This window comes from Eimeria maxima, genomic scaffold (assembly GCF_000499605.1).
Source record: "Eimeria maxima Weybridge genomic scaffold, Emw_scaff150, whole genome shotgun sequence".
In the NCBI taxonomy this organism is placed as follows: domain Eukaryota; phylum Apicomplexa; class Conoidasida; order Eucoccidiorida; family Eimeriidae; genus Eimeria; species Eimeria maxima.
Window position 1 is genome coordinate 12,007 of NW_013564448.1, and position 19,531 is coordinate 31,537.

Here is a 19,531-nt window from a genome sequence, read left to right on the forward strand (position 1 = left end):
ACGAGATATGCTGCCTCCGTTCTCTGGGATACTGGTATCCGTATCGAAGGTTGAAAACAAACAGCTAACCACCTTCGGTGAGCGAGCGCCCGTATCCTCGCTGTAGAACGCAGTGCCCGCCACGGGTAAACTCCGTACACCGCAGGAGATTCACAACGCAGTCTAGGACCCGTTTGGCGTTACACTGGAATAGTTGTTCACTGCGCTAGAGTGTATCTGCAGATGGTAACTAGCTACTCCGAAGGCTACTGACGACGGCCAAAAAACGTGACCCCCGATAATGTATTGCTGCATCGCGTAATATAGATTCTTCCCCACTCAGTATTTTAGGAAGGCTTGTTACTGAAATAACGGGACTCACGATTCGGCCACTCCACAGCAGTGCGAGGAGAAAAGATGTCCTGCAAAACGGTCCGGAGAACAGCAGGCAACAATTCGCCGAACAGTAACTATGGTGGAAGCGGGCTTCTAAAACAGAACTCTTACACTGGATACCCTCTCAAGGAAACAAGTCCTTGCCTCCTAGCAAGAACTCGGGGACCTGCATACTTAAAATGGTGGTAGCCTAGGGGACCTGATGGGCCTGCTCCCCGAACAGGCGAAAATAGAGCAAAGTTAGGCTTCGCTTTTTGCAGAGCGGTACCGTTCATGTACATAGGAGCAAATACGATACTCGCGTGGCTCGTCACGTCACACGGGTGCAGCTTTGCTCCCAAGTACTGGCCCAGACGCGTACGTTGACTCACACATGAGCCTGCTGAGTAGAAACAACTACGGCGGATATCAAATTAAGAAGACCCTTGCACCATATTTGCAGAACATTGCAGCATGCTTCCCTTTCGATGGACTCTGCCATACTCTACTGCCCAGCAATCGGATGGCATGCTCATGTGAGCTGCTTCCCCCACCCAGTTGGGGTAGAAAACGGAGCAGCATCCTAGGGCCTCAAGATGATCATGGACGCTGTAAACTTTGATCTAAATGCAGGAGGGGATCACGCACGTCTCTGGGTTGGCCAAAGGCAACAGTTTTCTGCGGGTAAGGGAGCCAGTGCATCTCTTCCTCATCAACGTGCGTTCTATTTCCTCATAGCACGTTAAAGTTTACAACGGAATGGTTCTATAATGCTTCCCTTATCCTGACGATGCCCCCAGCCGTTCCTGTGATGATTTCGTTGGGTCCTATCTGGGTGGCGGCATATACAGAGTTACTCATCGGGCCAGCTCCGATGTTGTAGTGGAACTTGCTTACCCCGGTCCACCAGTCGAGGGCCTCAAGGGTCCACATGCCTCTCAACGGAGCGGCGTCACCTCCAAGAGGGCACCGTTTGCCCACACCATACATGAGTTGTGACTTTGCGCTCATGGCGGGGATGCCATTGGGGATCGATACTTCTTTGTTAACCCACACGGAGCGGATCTTCCTCGTGTCAGGGTCATACTCGAATTGCTCAACGCCCTTGGGGGCATCCCCAACAATGACGGGGAACGCCGCTGCAACGGTATCGTTCCATCGCGACCATGTGTTGCCTGAAGAACTGAGTCCGGCGAGAAAAGTCGTGGGGCTTCCAAGGTAGTGTAAGAAGTTTGTAGACACTCGTGTTTCTTCTGTGGGCTGATTATTTACAACGGCCATGCGCCAGCCATGAACTAAAACAGACTGCTCGCTCGTTGTTTCCTTAGCACTTGGGTCCCCAAATGTAATGGGGTGTCGAGCCTCCACCTTCCCCGTCTGCGCGTTCATAACTACGAGATTCATTAGCTTTGCTCCGTCTGTAATGACAACATAACGACGGTCAGCAGTGCCCATAAGGGTAGGAGTGCTGCCCGAGCCCTCGCCAAGGCGCACGGGGGCCGTCCCTCCTAGACCGGGCTCTAGATCGTAGGGTTCTTCCCAAACCACGGTAAGCTTCTCCCCATCCCACTTGGCCTTGTGCATATACTTGGAGGACACCACGTAAATCCCGCCCTGGTCATCGCAAGCAATGTTGTTTGACACTTCAATATCTTCAGAAGCACTGACAGAGCCATTTGATGGACCCGATACGCCGTCTGGAGTTAAAGTCCTACTTGTCTTAGCTGGTGATCCTTCACGCTTTGCAGCTCCCAGCATTAGGCTGGAAAGAGCCTTGCGAAAGCTTCCATTTTGCACGTGACGGCTCAGTATTCCCAGGCGGCCTAGGTCAGTGACCTGCACAAGGACAATGCATGCATGGAAGCTTCAAAATGACACTTGTGAAGCTTTATTAGGTGGAGTTGCTTTAGAAAAGACCTCAGTGACAGTGACGTCGAGCTGCAGGGGCGCCGTTGTGCTCTTATGCCAATGATGAAAACAACAACCACTGCTGAGGCAAACGGGGAGTGAGGGATGCTTTGTTTCAAAGAGTTCTCCATGGTGGGGCTGGGAGGAGGGTTTTGTAGCATTAGTCCCCGGGTGCATCAGTGTGAAGCAGCTTCTCAACTCATGAACAGACAACTCGGGTGACCGAGTTGCATGCTTTAGAGGTCTACGTGCGCTTTAGATACCCAAGCAATGTGCCCGTCATGGGTCATGCACAGAGCGCGGAAGACTTCCTGGGAACGAGGAGCCTCTGCTTGAAGACCCTGAAGGCCCGATTGAAGGGTGAAGGTCTCAGGGTGCATCATAATACGGTCGCCATTGGAGTTGGGCACGTCGTAGTAGGCTTCCAAACGCTTTCCTGTCGAGACAACGAAGACGCCCTGGGAAATACACACATAGCAAGCAACACAGTGTGCTACCCGGCAGAACTCTTCTTTGCGGAACTTTTTTCGCTTGATACGTTGGGCGCAATTTGTGCTGACCATATTCCTCCAACAACTAGGCGCTACTCTCTCTGCCACTACCACACAACCAACGTGTATGTGGGGAGGCAACTGTCTACACCAGGTGTGAGCCCTTGCCTGTGTGTCTTACCTCCTGCGTGAGGAGTGCGTATGCACCATGAAACTTATCTTCCATTATCGTCTCAACTCTCTTTCTCACGAAGTCTACAATGGCCAAGGAAGTCTTGGTGCGTGCAACTTTGAAGATGGTGGTCCAGCTGCTCCCCCAAAGGTACTTCTCGTCTGCCGTGTAAAAGAGGGTGATTGGGTTGGAGGTTACCATCGCTCGGTTCAAAAAGTTGTGGCTTAAACGGCGGGTCCCATCGGGACCTCGGAGAGTCGTGCTTCCCTATGCACGCCGCAATAACAGCAACATCAGCGGGGGAAATAACAGGAGCAATAGGAGCTGTAAATGCACCAACGCAAACCTTGGGTTCTACAATGAAAAGCAGGAGCAAATCATCAGCTCTTCCTGCAATGCTGCTGAAGCTGCACCGACAAAACTCGCTGAGTCTTACTTGAGCGGCACTGTTCCTGTGGGGAATCGGCCACGGGCTGTTGGCTAGGCCCCTATTGGGGGAAGGGTTGCTTGTTGAAGGCAGGTGCCACGAGGGGCGGATAGAGCTGTACTCTTCCGAAGAGAATTCGTTGATAACGGTCTCCGGAAGTCCGCGGCCGCTGTTGATGCGCTCGAGTAGCTGCTCTACGGGGTCATTGCCATCCACCGTCTTGGCACCACTATTAAGAAATGGCGGAAAGTAAGGCAGTGGAGGAAAGCCGTGAAGTCCCAATGCCTCATTCACACTACGAAGCCTCGGGTCCGTTGTGTGAGAACGCCTTTTGGCGTCACGGGAAGCGGCGTCTCCCTTTTGCTCCAAGTGTGTAGTCCCCGGCTGAAACACAACGCAAAGCACACAATTTTAAAACGAAAATGTGGCAGGAAAAGCACTGGCAGGGAATTCCCCACTTGGACCCAAAAGCGTTCTGCAGGCAGCAACGGTTCGTGATATGGATCACCGGTCCCAATGCATCCTTAAGCCTTTGGTCAGCCACTTCGTCACCAAAAAGAGCAGAGACTATCGTGAAGTTTCTGTTGGAAAATCCAGTAGTCTTTCGTTGAAGATAATCAGTCACTGACTGTCGCGGCAGTCTAATGCTGGAGAGGAGCTCTAATGTGTTGGCGGAGTCCAGCAGAGATATATCGCCCTGTTTGGGGAGGAAAGACTTTGTTTCACTGGAAGCAACTGGGCGGTTGCCTCTCAAAATGCTGGAAGAGGGACTCAAGGCAGACTGGAGGTTCAAAGCGTCCAGAGGGCGAAAAAGCGCTCCCAGGAGGGAGGCGCCGGGGGATCCCTCGGCGAGGCCCACAGCTGACACATTGCCCACAACGAGGCAGAAAACACATGTGGAAATCCTCATTTTTTACCGTGGCCCAAAGGGGTTGGCTCAAGGAAGAGTCAGAAATTACTCCGCGGTGCCACCTGCACAACCTGTTAACCGACAGTATCATGGGCCACTCCACGGCTGCTGAAACAAGGTAGACTGCACCGGCAAACGATGAAACAGTATCCTACCGAAAGCAGGTGGGATGATACAGAAGCAAAGGCTTGGAGTAAACACACAAGCACACGCCGTTATGCACCTGCCGTGGGGTGGTGTGGAGACGTGGGTGACCCCGCAAGTTCTGTACTCGCCACCTGCAGTGCGTCGCCTCCCACGAGGGTCCACTGGTTTCACCAGAAATGGGAGGCCATCGAGCCCGTATGCCATTCAGACTTTTTCCACGTGTGAGGTAATATGTAAAATCTACAAATACGGAAACGTAGGACCCCCTTACACAGCCCCAAGTGTTGTGCAGGTGACAGCCGGGCGCGCTGAGCAGCTGCTGACGTTGACCAGCGGACAGCCAAGCAGATAGGCGAATGGGGTGATTCATTTGTTCCCCCTAGCTTCAATTCAGTCTTTTTATTTCCACAGATTGAGTTTTAAACGAGACACTGTCTCCCTCGGCTCACACCAGCATGAGGCGTCAGTTTCCAGTGGAGGTGAGCAACTACGGCGAGGTACTGAGCTGGGCTGGAGCTTGAACTCCCAAGTTGTAGAAATAGGCTCCAAACATTGCTTTGGGAGACTTTAGTACTAACAGTGGAGGCAACGTGTAGTGGATGTTGCATGTGGGGAGCAGGTTTTTTCGTGAAGCTTGCAGCCACGCAAATTTTTTTCCTTTACGTGCAGATTGTTCGTACTGTTTGAACCCCCCCATCACTGCAAAATACTTTCGGAGTGAGCACATGGTGCAGTACACTTTGTTGGAATGTTACACGAAAGTATGTCGCATTGACTTCCCGCACCGGCATCCGCAGGATTCGAATAGACCCCGAGACATCCAGTCTACCACGAGACAGTGTTTCGCCATACCTGTATGCACAGTTAGCGGCTGATATCGCTCCTAACCTTGTGTGGAGCTTATAGTTAGGACAGCAGGGGTTCTTGGATATTGTAAGTACCAATATTGTTGCCACCGACGGGCTGCTACAAGCAAAATGATGCATTCAGGTACCTCAATCCCTCAAAACGCACATAATCAGCTGCGGTGTTAGGGAATCAAGCAAATAAGCAGCTTTGGAGAGCTTCACAAATTAAGGTCTAAGAGACGGCCCGCACTAGCCTGCGCAGAGTGCTCTGGATGGAGAGTTGCACTGTGGATCGAGGACCAGGACACGTAAGCAGTTGCAAAATTCTGTAATTCGGTTTGGCTCTTTACCTCTTAGATGCAAGAATTTATCGTACCAGCGGAACCATACCAAGGACTGCTGCTGGAAAGCACGCAAGGCAGGACAAGGATTTTTGGACGAAATACGTTTACTAGCAGGAAACGACTGAAGCTATAAACAGTTGGAGACATATCTGGCTGGATTAGTTCTCCTTCTATCCCTCCAGAAGTTTTCGTTACATCAGAGAGTGTTTGTTTGTAGGTACTGTCAACAGTGGCTCTGATTCGGTATAGAAGAGACTTCATGAAGCCGCAGGAGCGTGAAGATTGAAGTGCAAATATTAGGGCTACCCAGACATCATTCCTGTTTTCGTAGCACGGTGTGTCTGAAAGAACTGCATTCTTCCGGGGTTTGTGTAAATTCCGACAATTGATCGCTGTTGACGACGCTGATATACTCATCGAAAAGAGTCTTGGGGATTTCGTGTATATGGTAGCTTCTCTTGCAGCACAGACGGTAAGGAATACTCTACGAATACTTCCCTTTTTGTCGTACCCATTTTGTGTGCAACTGTGCTCTGTGTCTTGGGTGCCTGGAGATGCCTGAGGGCGAAATGGTTTGTGAAAAGCGGTAATGGTGAACCTGTGCCTCCAAAATGGCCAGACTAATGAGTGCTGTGCCTTATTAACTGCGTCATAAAGTATGTATATTCTCCAGCTGAGGCCTCAGAAAGTGGATGTGGCTGTTCCATACGTCTCCATACACAGTCAAGATATTGTGGCCGAAGTAGCTAGGGTTCCATGCTTCACGTTTCAAACGAGTTGTAAATGCGTAACCACACTGCCCCAGCACTGATCGCTGCGAGAACCCAGTGGAGGCCTTTCGTCAGTTCCGCTGGAGGTATAATGCTTGATATAGGAGTTATCCGGCCCAAGGCATCCAGTCTCCATGAGTGTTGTGCAAAAACTCACAAAATATGCTGGCTAATGAGGACAACGCCTAGCGCCCTTCGAGGGGGATCGAAGAGGATTTTTGTGGGCAAAATGAGCTCAAGTGTTCCTGTAGCACATTTTCCAAACCCAAATGAACGAGTCACAGACTTCCCATTTGCTGTTTCTTCCGTAAACTGAAGGTTCAGCAACGGGCCTGGAGTGCAGTTGCAGGAACGCTGTGTTGCCACTTCTAGTCCGCTGATGCGCACTTCTGACGTGTACAGGGTGCACTCAGCTCATTTCGTTCCAAAATAACTTCAAAATAAGAAGTAGTGAAGCAAGTCTCTCTCCATCTCCTAGCTGATGCCTTGTGGTTCGACAAGGGCGACCGCGCAACAAAAGCGCTCTTGCAGCCACGCAGGCCCAGACCCTGGGTTCTGCAGAGCGGCCGTGGCTTCCTAGCCTTAAACAGCACACAATGCACCCACGATAGTTGAAAATAGTCCATTATGCAACTCACTTTGCATTTCATTCTCGGGTAGTCTAATCCTCGTTCCAGTGTAGTGCCTGCAGACTACAGGCCTCTGGAGCATTGCTGGCTAGTTCGCAGCAGGGAGCGATATTATCGACAGAGGCAAGAGGCAGTTAGTATATTCACCGGTGTGGTGAGTTCCCTTGAAGTAGTTTTGAGGTCTCTTTACCTACATTTACGACGCGAAAATGAAGCTGTCGCCTTTCTGTCTCGTTGCGCTTGCTCTGTTCGCGCCGGTTGCCCTCAACGGAAGGCTCGTCAAGGGTACGTTGACTTTCTAAGTAAACTGCTCTGCTTTTTGCCGTTTGTTGGCATTTTCTTTCATTTACCCTCTTAGTTATTGATAGTTCTCCAACCAGGCACGTCTCGAGTGGTTTGCGTTCAGGGGCTGCGACGGCCGAGGTGAGGAGGTGAACGTCGATGAATTTGCTTGCCTAGGCTCTTGCTTACAGACTGTATCTACATTATAGGCTGTAACAAGGTCGGTGGGCTTGCAGGTTTTTAAGACGCTACCACCACCTTTCACTCCTGAAGTGCGGTTCTTGTGCAAAGGTGTGCGTTCAGATCCCCGAAGCTACAAGTACCCTCCATGGGTTAATGGACAGCATATGTGTGCAGGAGTTTGCCCGCGCTTGTCTTGTGAATCCTCACTTCTGTGTCGGCGCGGTGGCCCGTCGAGACGTTGGCATCGATGCCGCTGAAGGGGAGGCCTGGAGGTGTTACTCTACTGTAGAGTTGGACTTTTCTGCGGCGAAACGTTCCTGCGTGAACGACTGTGGGGAACTCATTGATTGTGTTGGAGCTGTTAACGGCATTTCACGAGAGCATCTCACTGCTACGACCGAACTTGAGCGGCTGCTCCAGGAAGTACAGCCAGGGATGTGCAAGATTCATGTACGGTACACAACTGGTGCATCTTAGTCCGCTCCGATATGGCCAATAGAACAACTGGGCGCATATTCGTTGGCATTTTACTGCGTAGAAACTTACGTTGGATCTGTTTCTTGAGGTCCATCGTAACACACAGTTCGTTAGTTGACGGCGGTTTGCTGCCCATTTCCGTTTAATACTTGTTTATACTTGTACGCGAACTTGTGCATGCGTGTTTGCTCTGTAGATGTGAATTTGTGTAGTCGGTTTTGTCCCATGTATGTGTGCCAGAAGAAGACATCCTCCACTTGAAGTGCTGTCTCTTCACTCCACAGCGTCCGCCGTAATGCGGAGGGCTACTCGGAGCAGAATAGAGAAAGATTGCCGTAGAAGGGCGCTCATCTGCACGTCAATACCACCAGGGTGTGTAGATTGGTCAGGGGGAGGGGGGGTATGAGGTGATGCCTTCTGCCTGAAGTTGCCTTTTGTCTGAACTTTATGGCGACTGCTGTTTGCACTGTCGCCTGCCCAGTGCAGTGAATTGTTTCAAACATTCTTTTTGTAAAGAAGCAAGGCATCGCATCGCCAATGGGATCAAATGGGCTCAAAACTCCGGTACGGATGGAAGTTCTTCTGGTACATTCTTTTGGTGGTATATCTAACAGGCATACAGGGAATAGGGGAACGGAGGCGCATTTGAGTGTTCTGCTATTAACAATAGTTTAGAATGAGCTATCCAGCCATTGGCCACTTTACCAGTTTTAGCGCCAACAAGTTACAGTCGCTCATAGGTTGGCATTTCATGGTCCACGGTGAATGACGCAGCGGAGATTTCGTTCTGTTGGAAACAGGTACTTTAAGCCTCTGCTGCGGGGGATGGCGAACGTTCAGAGGTGGAAACTTTGCTTATTGCATGGGTTCAAACCCTTTCGGGGAAATGAACTGCAAGAAGACGGACCCTGATACGTGTGAATTTCTTGCGAGTATTCTCGTAGTGCTACCAGATCCCTCATGAGTAACGCTTTCGATTCTAACCATGTGGTTTAATGGTGCAGACGTTACCTGCTTGCAGGTCAGCTATATATCTCGTAATCATGTTGTACTCGGAAGTTCCGCACACCGATGCATGTACCTGCCTGTTCAGTGGCTTCTAGAGCTTGGGCGTGTATACTACGAACGAATACGGATGCAACGAAAGAAGACTTCGGTCAGGTGCTCCGACGAGATTGCGACCAGATCAGGGGACCTCCGAAGCAGGCGTAGGAAATTAGGTAAAATTCAACCCCCAAGCACAGCTTATGGGACCAAACCGGTTCTGAGAACCTCAACCCTCAAGCAGAGCATATGGAGAAACCGGTTCTGAGAACCAGAAGAGAATTACAAATTACAAAACAGTACAGCGACTTTCAGCCCAAAATGGACGTGGGCTACTTGTGCGGCTGGGAGGGCGGCAGGTGCAACATATTCTGTGCGATGTTGGCAATTCTGCCTTAAGTGGCCGCACGTACGTTCACCCGTCCAAATAGACAAACGATATGCAGCAGCACCAGGAACCTCAACAATTCTCTACAGTGTTCATGCTTACGGTATTGAAGGTTCGCATGCCAGTGGGGCCTTCCTGAGTCGTGGCAAGGTGAGTTGCAACAGACCACCATTTCTCACATACCAATGAGCTGGAGCGGCTGCTCGTAGGAGGCATCGGGCGGGATGTCAGTTTCGTTTCAGAATCTCTAGAATCAAGTATTTTGAGTCCACTCCAGATCACAATAGGTCTCTGATGAGGTATTTGCACACGCGTTACACTATCCGCTCTACGCCTTCCTGTACCCTACCGCTTTCTGCGGGGGAACAGTGGAATATCCAGTAAGAACAGCAGCAACACGACCTTGAATTGCTAAGAACTTGTTCTATAACAAACACTATAGGTGGCGCTATTGCTACATTTATGGAAGCGTAGCCATCTCGCCCTGGGCTCTCCCGCAGCGTCGCTGCCTGACGCATTGAGTATATTGTGCCATTACTGCGGTAGAGGAGGCTTTGTCTCTCACAGTTGGCAGCCGACAATGCATTTACATCTACTAAATAAAAGGAGAAAAATGCAACTTCGTCGTTAGATGTCTAGTTTTTACCAGCGTTCAGTGTAGCCGGGTGTGGCCAGCATTTTCAGCGGCTGCTGGCCGCAGCCCCTTGCCGGCGTATTCGGAAATGCCTAGTCCGCTGATGCATACAATTCATATAGACAGTATTATGCCTTCTAATCTGGGGAAGAGACGTAAATTCCTTTTCTTGTGGAAATCTGTTTCCCCGAGGGTCGTCTGTTTCTTTCTGCTTGATCGTGTCGCACTGTTTACTTGTTGTTACTAGACGGCCGAAATGAGCAAGTTAAGCGCCTTCTTCGAGAAGAAAAAGAAGAAAGTAACGAAGGCCACTGCTCCTCCAGATGTAAGAGTAGCTCTAGTTCACTGAAACTCGGTATCCGGCTGAGATGCCCTTCCCCTGGCGTGCTCCAGAGGAAGGCAATTTGCCAGCAGGAAACGATCTAATCGATGTAATTCCCACGTGCCATCCATGGGTCGTTTATTTGTTTTGGCGCATTTTTAAGTTGCATTTCCTACTTCTATTAATCACTTGTCCCTGTTTCTCGTGAATCTGGGCGTTCCCTGCCCTTGTTCCCCAGCATTAGAAAGGTCGGTGCTCTGTCACTGTCTTAGTGTTCCATTTGGTGCGTTTGGAAGGAGCTCAGGCGTTTAAGTTGCCTTTTTAGCCGCTTCTTCGTGTGTTGTGCCTGCGTGCAGCTTACGCAACTGACTGAGAAGGAGGAGGAGCCGATAGCTGAAGACAACGCAGAATGGAGTTTGGAGCTGCAACAGGACACAGGTGCCTGGGCAGCTGCCTCGGCGAGCCCTGTGGCAGGAGGGGCAACAGCTGATGGCACTCTGGGGCGGTCGCTCCGGGTCAGTGCCGTTGGGGCTTACGAAATCGAGAGTAAGAAAGACAAGAGCTGGAGCACCATGAAACGACTGGAGGAGGAACAGCGCAGGGGGCTTCAAGAGCTGCGGGAGCAGGAGGCCCGAGAGTTATTGATACAACAACAGCTTGAGCAAGGTTTAGACCCACAGCTAGATGCGACTCCCGACGTGTCCCATTCTCAGGAGACGCCGCCTTCGAAGGAAGGAGAAAACAAACCCTGGGTTTCTGTTCGCGTGCTGCGGTCCCTAGAAGGAGGTGCGTCTCTCCGCAGACCCCGAGTGGCGCCCGTACCCTCATTTGATGAAGATCCTGACTTGGCAACAGCAGTGCAGCTGATCAACAACAAACCTCAACAGCAACAAGCCAAGAAACAGCAGACGCGCAAGAGCCCTGTAGAACCCCAACCAGACAGTTCCGTTAGCACTTCCCCTTCCACCAAGTGCGACGACCACCAACAGCAGCAGGGAAACAGCACCAGCAATCTAAGCGACTCCGAGGGCTCGGTTTCAGGGCCTGTAACATTCACCTTCGACGTTCAGAAATTCGTCTCGTTTAGGGGCCTCTCAGGAGTAAGCGCTGCACTCGACGCCGAGCTCGTGAGGAGGAAATATGAATGCAGGCCCCCTTGGACAACGCTTGCAGCAACAGAGGCATGAAGCTGTACATTTTTGCATGAGCGGGTGGAATGAGGGCAGAGCAGCAACCCAGGACGTGTAAGAGGGCATCTTCGTGACCCAGCTAGTGCACCAGGGAATAAGTCTTCGGGTACGCCCACGGGAGCGAACATTCCTTGGGGCTTTGTGGCAGCTACGGTTTACCCAGGTGGGCGACGAAGGGCTCCATGCTCCCCAGCACTTTAGAGGCGCTGGCAGCGCCGTGCAAATGCGCAGCGAAGGCAGCCGTGTGTTGTTTCGTGTACCTGGGGCCGTGAGGTGGTAGGCAGCAGCAGCAGCAGCACGAGAAGCAGTAGCCGTGGCAACTATGCCATTCCACTAGCTTGCAACAGCAGCCCGTCAGCCCCTAGGACCTGGCGAGTCCCGGCAGGTGCTGATGCTGCTGCTGCTGTGATCACCGCTTCTCTTTGGGTTTCCTGCCTAGACGGTGCATCTATATTCGTAAACATGATATGTATTTAATTTTACTTATGAAAGTCTGGGAGTCCTTGCGAAAAATAAAGTGCTAATAGCAGTGCTGTAGCTGCAGTGTCAACAGCAGATGCGTGCTTGCATCGCCGCGTAGGCTACTGCTGAGCCATGAAGGTGTTGTAGGCCGTTGACAAGAAATGATTATGTCGCTGAGACGCCACCTGAAGCAGCTCAAAATATCATTCAGTTGCTGCGTGCTTCTGGCTCTACTGCTGCCGCACTGGGTGTACAACCCCCTGGACTTTCGGTTGCCCCGAAGACCGTCCCTATGTCCAGAGGGGGGTCAACTGGGCGGCCGCTGCACGGGTCTGCTGCTGCTCCTGCCACTGGGCTACTGCCCGTCGGCGGCGTGCTGTTTCTGCTGCTACGGGGCCTGAGTGGTGAATGCGCCAGAGCAAACGACGCGCCTGTAGTGCCGCTTAAGCTGCTGTTGTTCTCTACTCCTGCCGTTACACGGGCTCTGCTGCCACTGCGGCTGTTGTTGCTGTCGGGACTCGGAAAGGACGGCTGACGCCCTAATGGAGAGGCAGCAGCGTGCTGGTGCTGCTTTTGCCTGCTGTGAGTACTGCAGCTCAGTCGCCTCGGCTTGCTTCCAGGAAGCACGAGTGGTCCGCTGCTGCACCGCCGCCAGTGCGCACCTGTTGGTGGGTTGCTGGCGTAGCTGTTGCTGGTGCTGCCGGCGCTGCTGTGACCGCTCCTGGTGTTTAGAGAGCGCACAGTAGGCCACGAGGGGACGTGACAAGGGCTGAGCTGATAGCTGTGTTGGTGCTGAGGCTCCATCTTGTGCAGCACCTGTTGCTCTTCTTGCTGCTGCTGGTGGAGAGAGCGGATGCACTCATGGATATCCGTGAGAACTTGCTGCTGATGCTGCTGCAGCTGCTGCAGAAAGCCCTGCAGGCGCGAGTAGAAGGCGAGGCCCTGCTGTTGCTCGTCAAAGGACTTACGGAGGGAGGAAGCTTGGTGCTGTACCACTTGCTGCAGCTCTGCAGCGCGCTGCTGGTGCTGCTGTTGCTCCAACTGCTCCTTCGCCGACTCCGCAGCAAGCAACTCACGCCAACGCTGCTGCGCCGTCTCCAACTGACGCGCAACTCCCCTAAGAGCAGCAACAGAAGCAAAGGAATATTCCTTCCTATATCCTCAGCACAGTTAGCAGCATTTCCTGGTGTGTTCGCCTTGCAGCAACAGCGCCAACGTTCTAAGGTTCGACGTACTTCATCGTATCTCTGGTTCTTTTCGCTGAGTCCCGAAGGCTGGCGGAAGCTGCTGCAGTACATACACTTGCTGTTGGGTTGCAAGTCGCCGCTGCTGCTTGCCGAAGTTGCTGCAGAATATGTTCTGGGAGCAAATCCTCAGACTGCAGCAGTCAAAAACCCACCGTGACCCTTCCTAAATGGCAGGACGGCAGCAAGAGCAGCTGCTGATGGAGGCTTAACAGTAACGGAGCAGCAGCAACACCATCCAGCACCGGCAGCAGCAACAGCAAACCAATGCCAGCAACAACAGCTAGTACAGCACACAAGCAGAAACACCGACACCAAAGCACGGAGTACCTGGCAAAGCTTGTGTTGCTCCTCCTGCAAAATGTAAATCTGAGCCTCCAGTTCAACTAGGGCTGAATGTGCTGCATCGAGGTGCCGCTGCAGAAGGTGCTGCTGCTTGCTGTCCTCCTCTCTGAGCTGCAGTTGCAGCAACAGCTTCTGGAGGAGCCCCTCAGCGCCTTCCTTTGGCAGGCACAGCAGCTGCTCCAGTGTGGGCGTTGCAACAGATAGGGCTTCCGATGTAGCAGCCGCAGCTGTGTTTGCTCCTCCCGTAGATGTGTACACACTACAGGGCAGCTGCAGCGGACCGAGAGCCCTAAGTGTTTTTGTACCTATCAATTCGTTCGCCTGCTGCGCTTGCTGTGGGCAGTATCCACACATACCAAAACAAATACGCACACAAACACTAAATAGAAGACCGCTCTTGTGCTCTTGCTTCTTCCGCTGCTGCAGTTACATGGATCCCAGAAACGACAGCTGCTGCAGCGACGTCAACACCTTCACAGCAGCAGTGGCTCACCAATAACTTCGATGTGTACATGCGTGCACACTCGATCAACTCCTGGGTGTTGCCCTCAAGTGCCAGCAGCTTTTGCTGTTGCCGCTGCTGCGATGTGCACTCTCCACTGGCGTCTGGATGTTGCTGCTGTTGCTGCTCGCGCTGTTGCAGCAGCAGTTCTAGCTGGCTCTGAAGTTGGTGCTGCACTGTATTCAGCTGTCCTGCAGCATCTGCCGACAGATGCTCCAACATTTTCTGCTGCTGCCGCAGCCGTTGCGCCCCTCCCAGCGACTGAACAGACTGCAGCATGAACAATAGCAGCACCAGCAGATAATGGGGAACAAACAGGAGAGCGCTGGCTTCAATGCAATTGCAACTCAGCGACAGCAGCGGCAGCAACAGCCGCTAAGTAAATTACCAGTAGCTCATGACTGCACGCAGTAGAGAATTCAAAGTGAAAATCAAAACTAGCGGTTCCGTTGCTAGATGCTGGATGGATCTGCTCCTGTCTCTCCTTGCATGCGCCGTATCCCTGAGGCTGCTGTTGCCGGTCAGCCAATCTGCTCCGCAGCGCACTCGGCAGCTGCTCCTTTTGTAGAAATGCAGCGACTTGAGAAAGCAGACAATTGGTCTCCGTGTTCACTTGGGCTGTCGTAGACTGAAACCTGCACAGGACCCCGCAGAACGTGCTGCCGCTGTTGCCGTAAAGGCACAGAGCAATGGTGAGGGCAGCTTGCATGCAGGAGGCACCAACACCACGCGAGACCTCAGCGGGACCAAGCAGCATGAGACCCGCAGCAGCAGCAAAGATAGAAATTGCAGAGCCATACACCACAAAGGCATGCTGGGGTGTACGTACAACGCCTCATATTCGTCTGCCAATGCACGGACACCAGCTGGCAGCAACGCGCTGAGCTGCTGCTCTACGCGGCGGTTTGGAGGCAGCACCTGCTGTGCAGCAGCAACAACAACACCCGAAGTAGCGACTTGATAAGATCGTCACTGTATGTAAACCCAATACACCTCCTTTGAATCTCAGTACACCTCATTAAAAGATGACAAGACCCACATACGCTACACGCACAAGTCGCAGATAGCATCGACCAATCTATTGTGGCGTTTGCAGCCAATGCAAGTGCCGGAGGTGCTTTATACCCTTGTAAGGGAGAAGGGTAGTACGCATCAGCCACAAGTGTTCGAGCCAAATGCAGCAGAAGCAGCATATGCTGCTACAACAGTTACAGGAGCAACAGCCGAAGTAGCAGCAGCAGCTGTGGCAGAGTTTTGAATGCAGCGCATGAGTCCCGATCCTCAGGATAGCATCGAGTCTCTATGCACAAGCAGCAGCAGCAGCAGCATCTTCCTGATGTTTTCACCTGTAGAGAAACCTGGACTGTCCCTCGCAGACCCGAGCTCTCTTCCAGGGCGGGAAGTGAAGAAACTGGGGGTACCGGTTCCATGTACACCTGAAGAATGCAGCAGCAGGAGTCAATGAAAACGCTTGTCATGCAGCCATCGCGGATGCTGCTGCTCCATCTGGATAGAGAAACCGGCACTGCTGCACGTTCCCCACTACAGCAGCAGCACAGCGCAGCAGCAGCAAAGCACAGCAACAGCACCAAAGGGGGCACCAGCAGCAGCCAGAACGAAGCAGTTAAAAGCAGCAGTGCGCACCAGCTGGTTGTCTCTCTTCGCCGTCGTAAGGAGCGCATCAACGGCAGCGCGAAGCTTTGACGTCTGCAGCCGTGGAGCCTCTGGGGTCCTTGCAGCAGCTGCTCCTGCTGCCGCTTCTGCCTTGGACACAAACTCCTCTGCCAGCATAGTGCGGGCAACAAGAAGACCAAAACCTTCTCCTGCAGCGGCACCAGCACCAGCAACATGAACACCCGTAGCAGGTGTTGCAACAGCGGCAAACATAGAGAAAACAAGCACTGCCTACCTTCGGTCTCCGCAAAGTGCTTCTGCTCCAACGCGAGCTGTAGATGCGCAATGGCTAAGAAACACAGCTCCTGGGACCTGTATCGCCAGCAACAACACAGGAGAAACCGCAGCAACACCTGCAACCGCAGTAAATGTGCATCTGCCAGATACGTATCTTGCTGCGTGGGTCGTTGCTCGTCATTGCTTGTCTATGGCGTCAGCAACGGCAACAGCGGTACCACCCAAGGCTTGCCTGCACCAGCCCTCCAGCGCAACAGCCTCCGTCGCCTTGCTGCTGCGCTGCAATGCTGCAGCAACAAAAACAGCCGTAGCAGCAATGCAACAATAAATGGCCGGAGCCCCAGTGTGAACGACCCAACAGCTGCATTCGAGCTAGAGCAAAATAAGCGCCTGCTCCTGTTGCTCCACTAAGCTTGACAAACTTGGAATGAGAGAGGACTCCGCGGGGAGTTTTTGCTGCACTTCCTGCAGCCCCTCAGCGGCAGCGGCAAACAGAGTAGAGGCGTGAGCCGCCAGCTTGGAGCGAAAAGAAAGGCTCATGCTTTCTCTCGAGGCAACTTCATAACAAACTGACTGCGCCTGTGCAAAATGCGTCAATAACAACAGCAGTTAAAGGCTAGGAGAGGCACTGCATGGCCATCTCCGAGGCTTCGCTTGCTTTCGGGTCTTCCACTGCCGCTGCAATTGCGGCCGCTATTGCTCTTGCTGGTTTCGTCGTGGTTGCTTAAAAACGATGCGTACACATAGCTTCTGGTTGTGATGTCACAATGCCTATACTTACGTGTGCGAGGGAGAATGCAGCAGACGCTTTTGCGTCTGAGTGGAGCGGTTGGCCAGGAGGGGACAGGGCCTCCGCGAGTCTGAAGAGGGAGGCGGCCTGAGCGGCAGCAGCAACAGTCAAGTAGACAGAATATAAGGCATGCGCGAAAGACAGTTAGACGCGGAGCCCGACCAATACAGACAAACGTCAAGGCAACAAAGAGACAGACAAAGAAGTGGGCAAAAAGCAGGTAGAGGGAGACTATAACGAACACGAGAAACGTCGAGGAGGGAGGCAAACTACCGACGAGAAAGAGCGCAAAAGACAAGCAAGGGAACCGGTACGGGGAGAGTGAAAGAGATAGAAATAGAGACACAATTCATGAGTAAACACAGGGTACGCGGAGAAAACAAAACAGCCATCCAAACCGACAGGCAGCACTCGAGAATAAATCGACGGAAGAGGGAAATGAACAAGAGGCGCAGCTCAGGAATGCACAAACAAACGCGTACCTGAGAAAAGCAGCGCACAGCCTCCTTGTACTGGCCGCCCTCCGACCGCTGCAGCAGCACCGCCTTGTTGTGTTGCAATGCCCCCAGAGCACAGATGCAACAGCAAATCTCCTCTTCCAGTGTACAAACACTGCGCACCCCTGCCTGACTGGCCCCTCTTCCGCCCCACAAGCTACTACTACCATTATTACTACTAGTACTACTAGTGCTGCTGGGGTAGAAGAAAGAGCACAACCAAGGCAGCTGCAGCCGCAAAACGGAGTTGGCGGGTGGTCCACAAGGACTGCCAGATAAACGGGAGGAGACAGCACGCAGGAGACCACCGTATTCTGTCAGACGAGTTACTGCCTCTTCGGATGCACTCCTTGCTGAATAGCAACAGTAGCCGCAACAGCAGCAAATCAGAAGTATCAGACAGTGCTCCCCTTTCGCGAAGGCAATGCAGGATGCTGCTACACTAAGGCTTTGATCGTAACGTGCTGCCAGGGCGGCTAGTTGTACCGATGCTCCTGATACTATTGTTGAAGCTTACGAGTGAGGACAGCAACGACGGAGTCTCTCAGGCGCTGCAGCTCTGCGAATGTGTGAGCAATCTCAGAGCACTGCAGCCAGCCAAACTGCTCGCTGAGTGCGCACAAAAACAGGATCAGCACAATAAGAATATATAATTATAACCGAAATGGAGGCTCAGGGGGACACACAGACACCCGAAGGCATCTACGTTCTACACGCGCCTTGGTGGTGTCAGTCAGGGCCCGTTGGAAGCAACACGAGCAGTAGCTCGCGCAAAGTGCATAAGTGGGAGCGCCCGTTCAGCATAAGTCCAGGGGCTTGCTGAAACGGCAGCAGCGGCGGCAGACAAGAGCACCCCGAAGCAGGAGGCGGCATACCCACAGTAAGCCTCAAGGGGCCCAATGAGCTGCCCTGGAAGAGGCACGCACGAAGGAAGGCGCCTCATCGCATCTCCGCCCAACGAGCGAACAGCAGTTGAAGCAGTAGCAGCTGCAGCAGCTGCAGCAGCTGCAGCAGCCGTAAGTGCACCAGCTGCAACTGCACCTAAAGTTTCTGACGCCAACGGACACTGGGAAGGTCCTTTCTGCAGCTCCTGAAGAGCCGCTGCTGATGCTTGCCCTCCTGCAGGCCGTTTCAGTTGTCCCGTTGCTCCCGGGCCCCTTACACCGGTGTCGGCCGTCCCTGAGCCTGCGCAGAGGTTTACGGCATTAATAGAGAGACAGTAGAGAAGGGAAGCAGCTGCTGTCAACTAGAGAGTCCTGGGAAGCGGAGTGCAGCAACGAAAATCCTTGCTGCTGCTGCTGGTGTAGTAGTTGGTGGTGTCTACGCCAATAAGGAGAAACCTTCAGCTTCCTATTTCGCAGAGCACCTCGAAAAAAGTCCCTAAGTGAAAAAAACTGCCAAACGGCGACGAGGTGGTCATTTGAATGGATGCTCCGCCCAACCGGGGCCGACACAGTGGGGTCTGTGTTAGCAGCTGCTGCTGCGCAGCAGGAGCTGCTGCTGTTGCTGACCCTGCTGCCGCTGCTGTGGCATGTTTAAGCCTGAGCCACTGTCGATGTGTTTTTGCCAACATTAGCCGCCTATTATCTCTCAAGAAGTTGTTGTTATTGCTTTGTGGAGGAGGCTTTCCGTTGAGCAAGGGCGGCAGCAGCAGCAGCAGTCATCGGCGGCTAGCTAACGCATGAGCGTAGCAAGGGATGCTTTTTCAGTGTCGTGGCTGAATACTAGGAGAATATTATGACTAGAAGCAACCAGCTGGTGCACGAGGTTCCGTTCCTGTAGCTTGAGCCGCACCCTCCAAGGGACTACCGCAGCAGCACCCGGAGCAGAACCAGCAGCAGCTGTCTCGCATCGAGACTGACACGGGACTGTTTGCATGGCTCTGGCCACGGTACATCCCTGCTACTATCCCCCCAGCCCTCGGTTCTAGCAGCATACACCATCATTTGCGGTTGCTACCGTTGGTGGATTCATTGTTGGCGTTGCTTTCCAACGGGCGACTCGGCTACATCCGTCATAACAGCAACATCTGAGCAGTTGAAGGAGCAGCCGGTTAAGCAGTTGGGGCAAAAGCACTTACAGCAGCAGCATGAGAGTGGAGGTTGTATCAATTGCCCCGTGGACTGAGTGCACCAGCAGCAGCAGGAGCGGCAGCACAAGCAGCAGTAGTAGCAGCACTCAACAGCCATAGCCGCATGTGGGCGGGGGAGAAGGAGGAGGAAGGGGCTTTCAAAGGCCATCCTTTTTTGTCTGGCTGCAG

The 19,531-nt window shown here is 52.8% G+C and overlaps 4 protein-coding genes across 4 annotated transcripts; 2 read left to right on the plus strand and 2 right to left on the minus strand.

The window, feature by feature from the left end:
- Positions 1-1,119: 1,119 nt before the first annotated feature.
- Positions 1,120-4,262, minus strand: EMWEY_00017870 (hypothetical protein, conserved; the record flags this gene model as incomplete). The annotated part of the gene is made up of 5 exons (XM_013479978.1): positions 1,120-2,190; positions 2,526-2,720; positions 2,935-3,192; positions 3,362-3,736; positions 3,861-4,262. 5 exons carry the CDS (start codon positions 4,260-4,262, stop codon positions 1,120-1,122), a joined length of 2,301 nt encoding a protein of 766 aa, XP_013335432.1.
- Positions 4,263-7,209: 2,947 nt separating this feature from the next.
- On the plus strand, positions 7,210-7,942 carry EMWEY_00017880 (Microneme protein 3, related; the record flags this gene model as incomplete). Its single annotated transcript, XM_013479979.1, has 3 exons — positions 7,210-7,285; positions 7,407-7,423; positions 7,586-7,942. 3 exons carry the CDS (start codon positions 7,210-7,212, stop codon positions 7,940-7,942), a joined length of 450 nt encoding a protein of 149 aa, XP_013335433.1.
- A 2,322-nt stretch (positions 7,943-10,264) lies between these two features.
- On the plus strand, positions 10,265-11,517 carry EMWEY_00017890 (hypothetical protein, conserved; the record flags this gene model as incomplete). Its single annotated transcript, XM_013479980.1, has 2 exons — positions 10,265-10,333; positions 10,687-11,517. The coding sequence occupies 2 exons, from the start codon at positions 10,265-10,267 to the stop codon at positions 11,515-11,517; spliced, it is 900 nt and encodes a 299-aa protein (XP_013335434.1).
- Positions 11,518-12,189: 672 nt separating this feature from the next.
- On the minus strand, positions 12,190-18,804 carry EMWEY_00017900 (hypothetical protein, conserved; the record flags this gene model as incomplete). The annotated part of the gene is made up of 15 exons (XM_013479981.1): positions 12,190-13,099; positions 13,218-13,360; positions 13,557-13,904; positions 14,065-14,343; positions 14,462-14,708; positions 14,903-14,991; positions 15,420-15,509; positions 15,718-15,896; positions 15,983-16,059; positions 16,403-16,563; positions 16,766-16,861; positions 17,257-17,624; positions 17,789-17,880; positions 18,147-18,456; positions 18,783-18,804. 15 exons carry the CDS (start codon positions 18,802-18,804, stop codon positions 12,190-12,192), a joined length of 3,411 nt encoding a protein of 1,136 aa, XP_013335435.1.
- Positions 18,805-19,531: the final 727 nt, after the last annotated feature.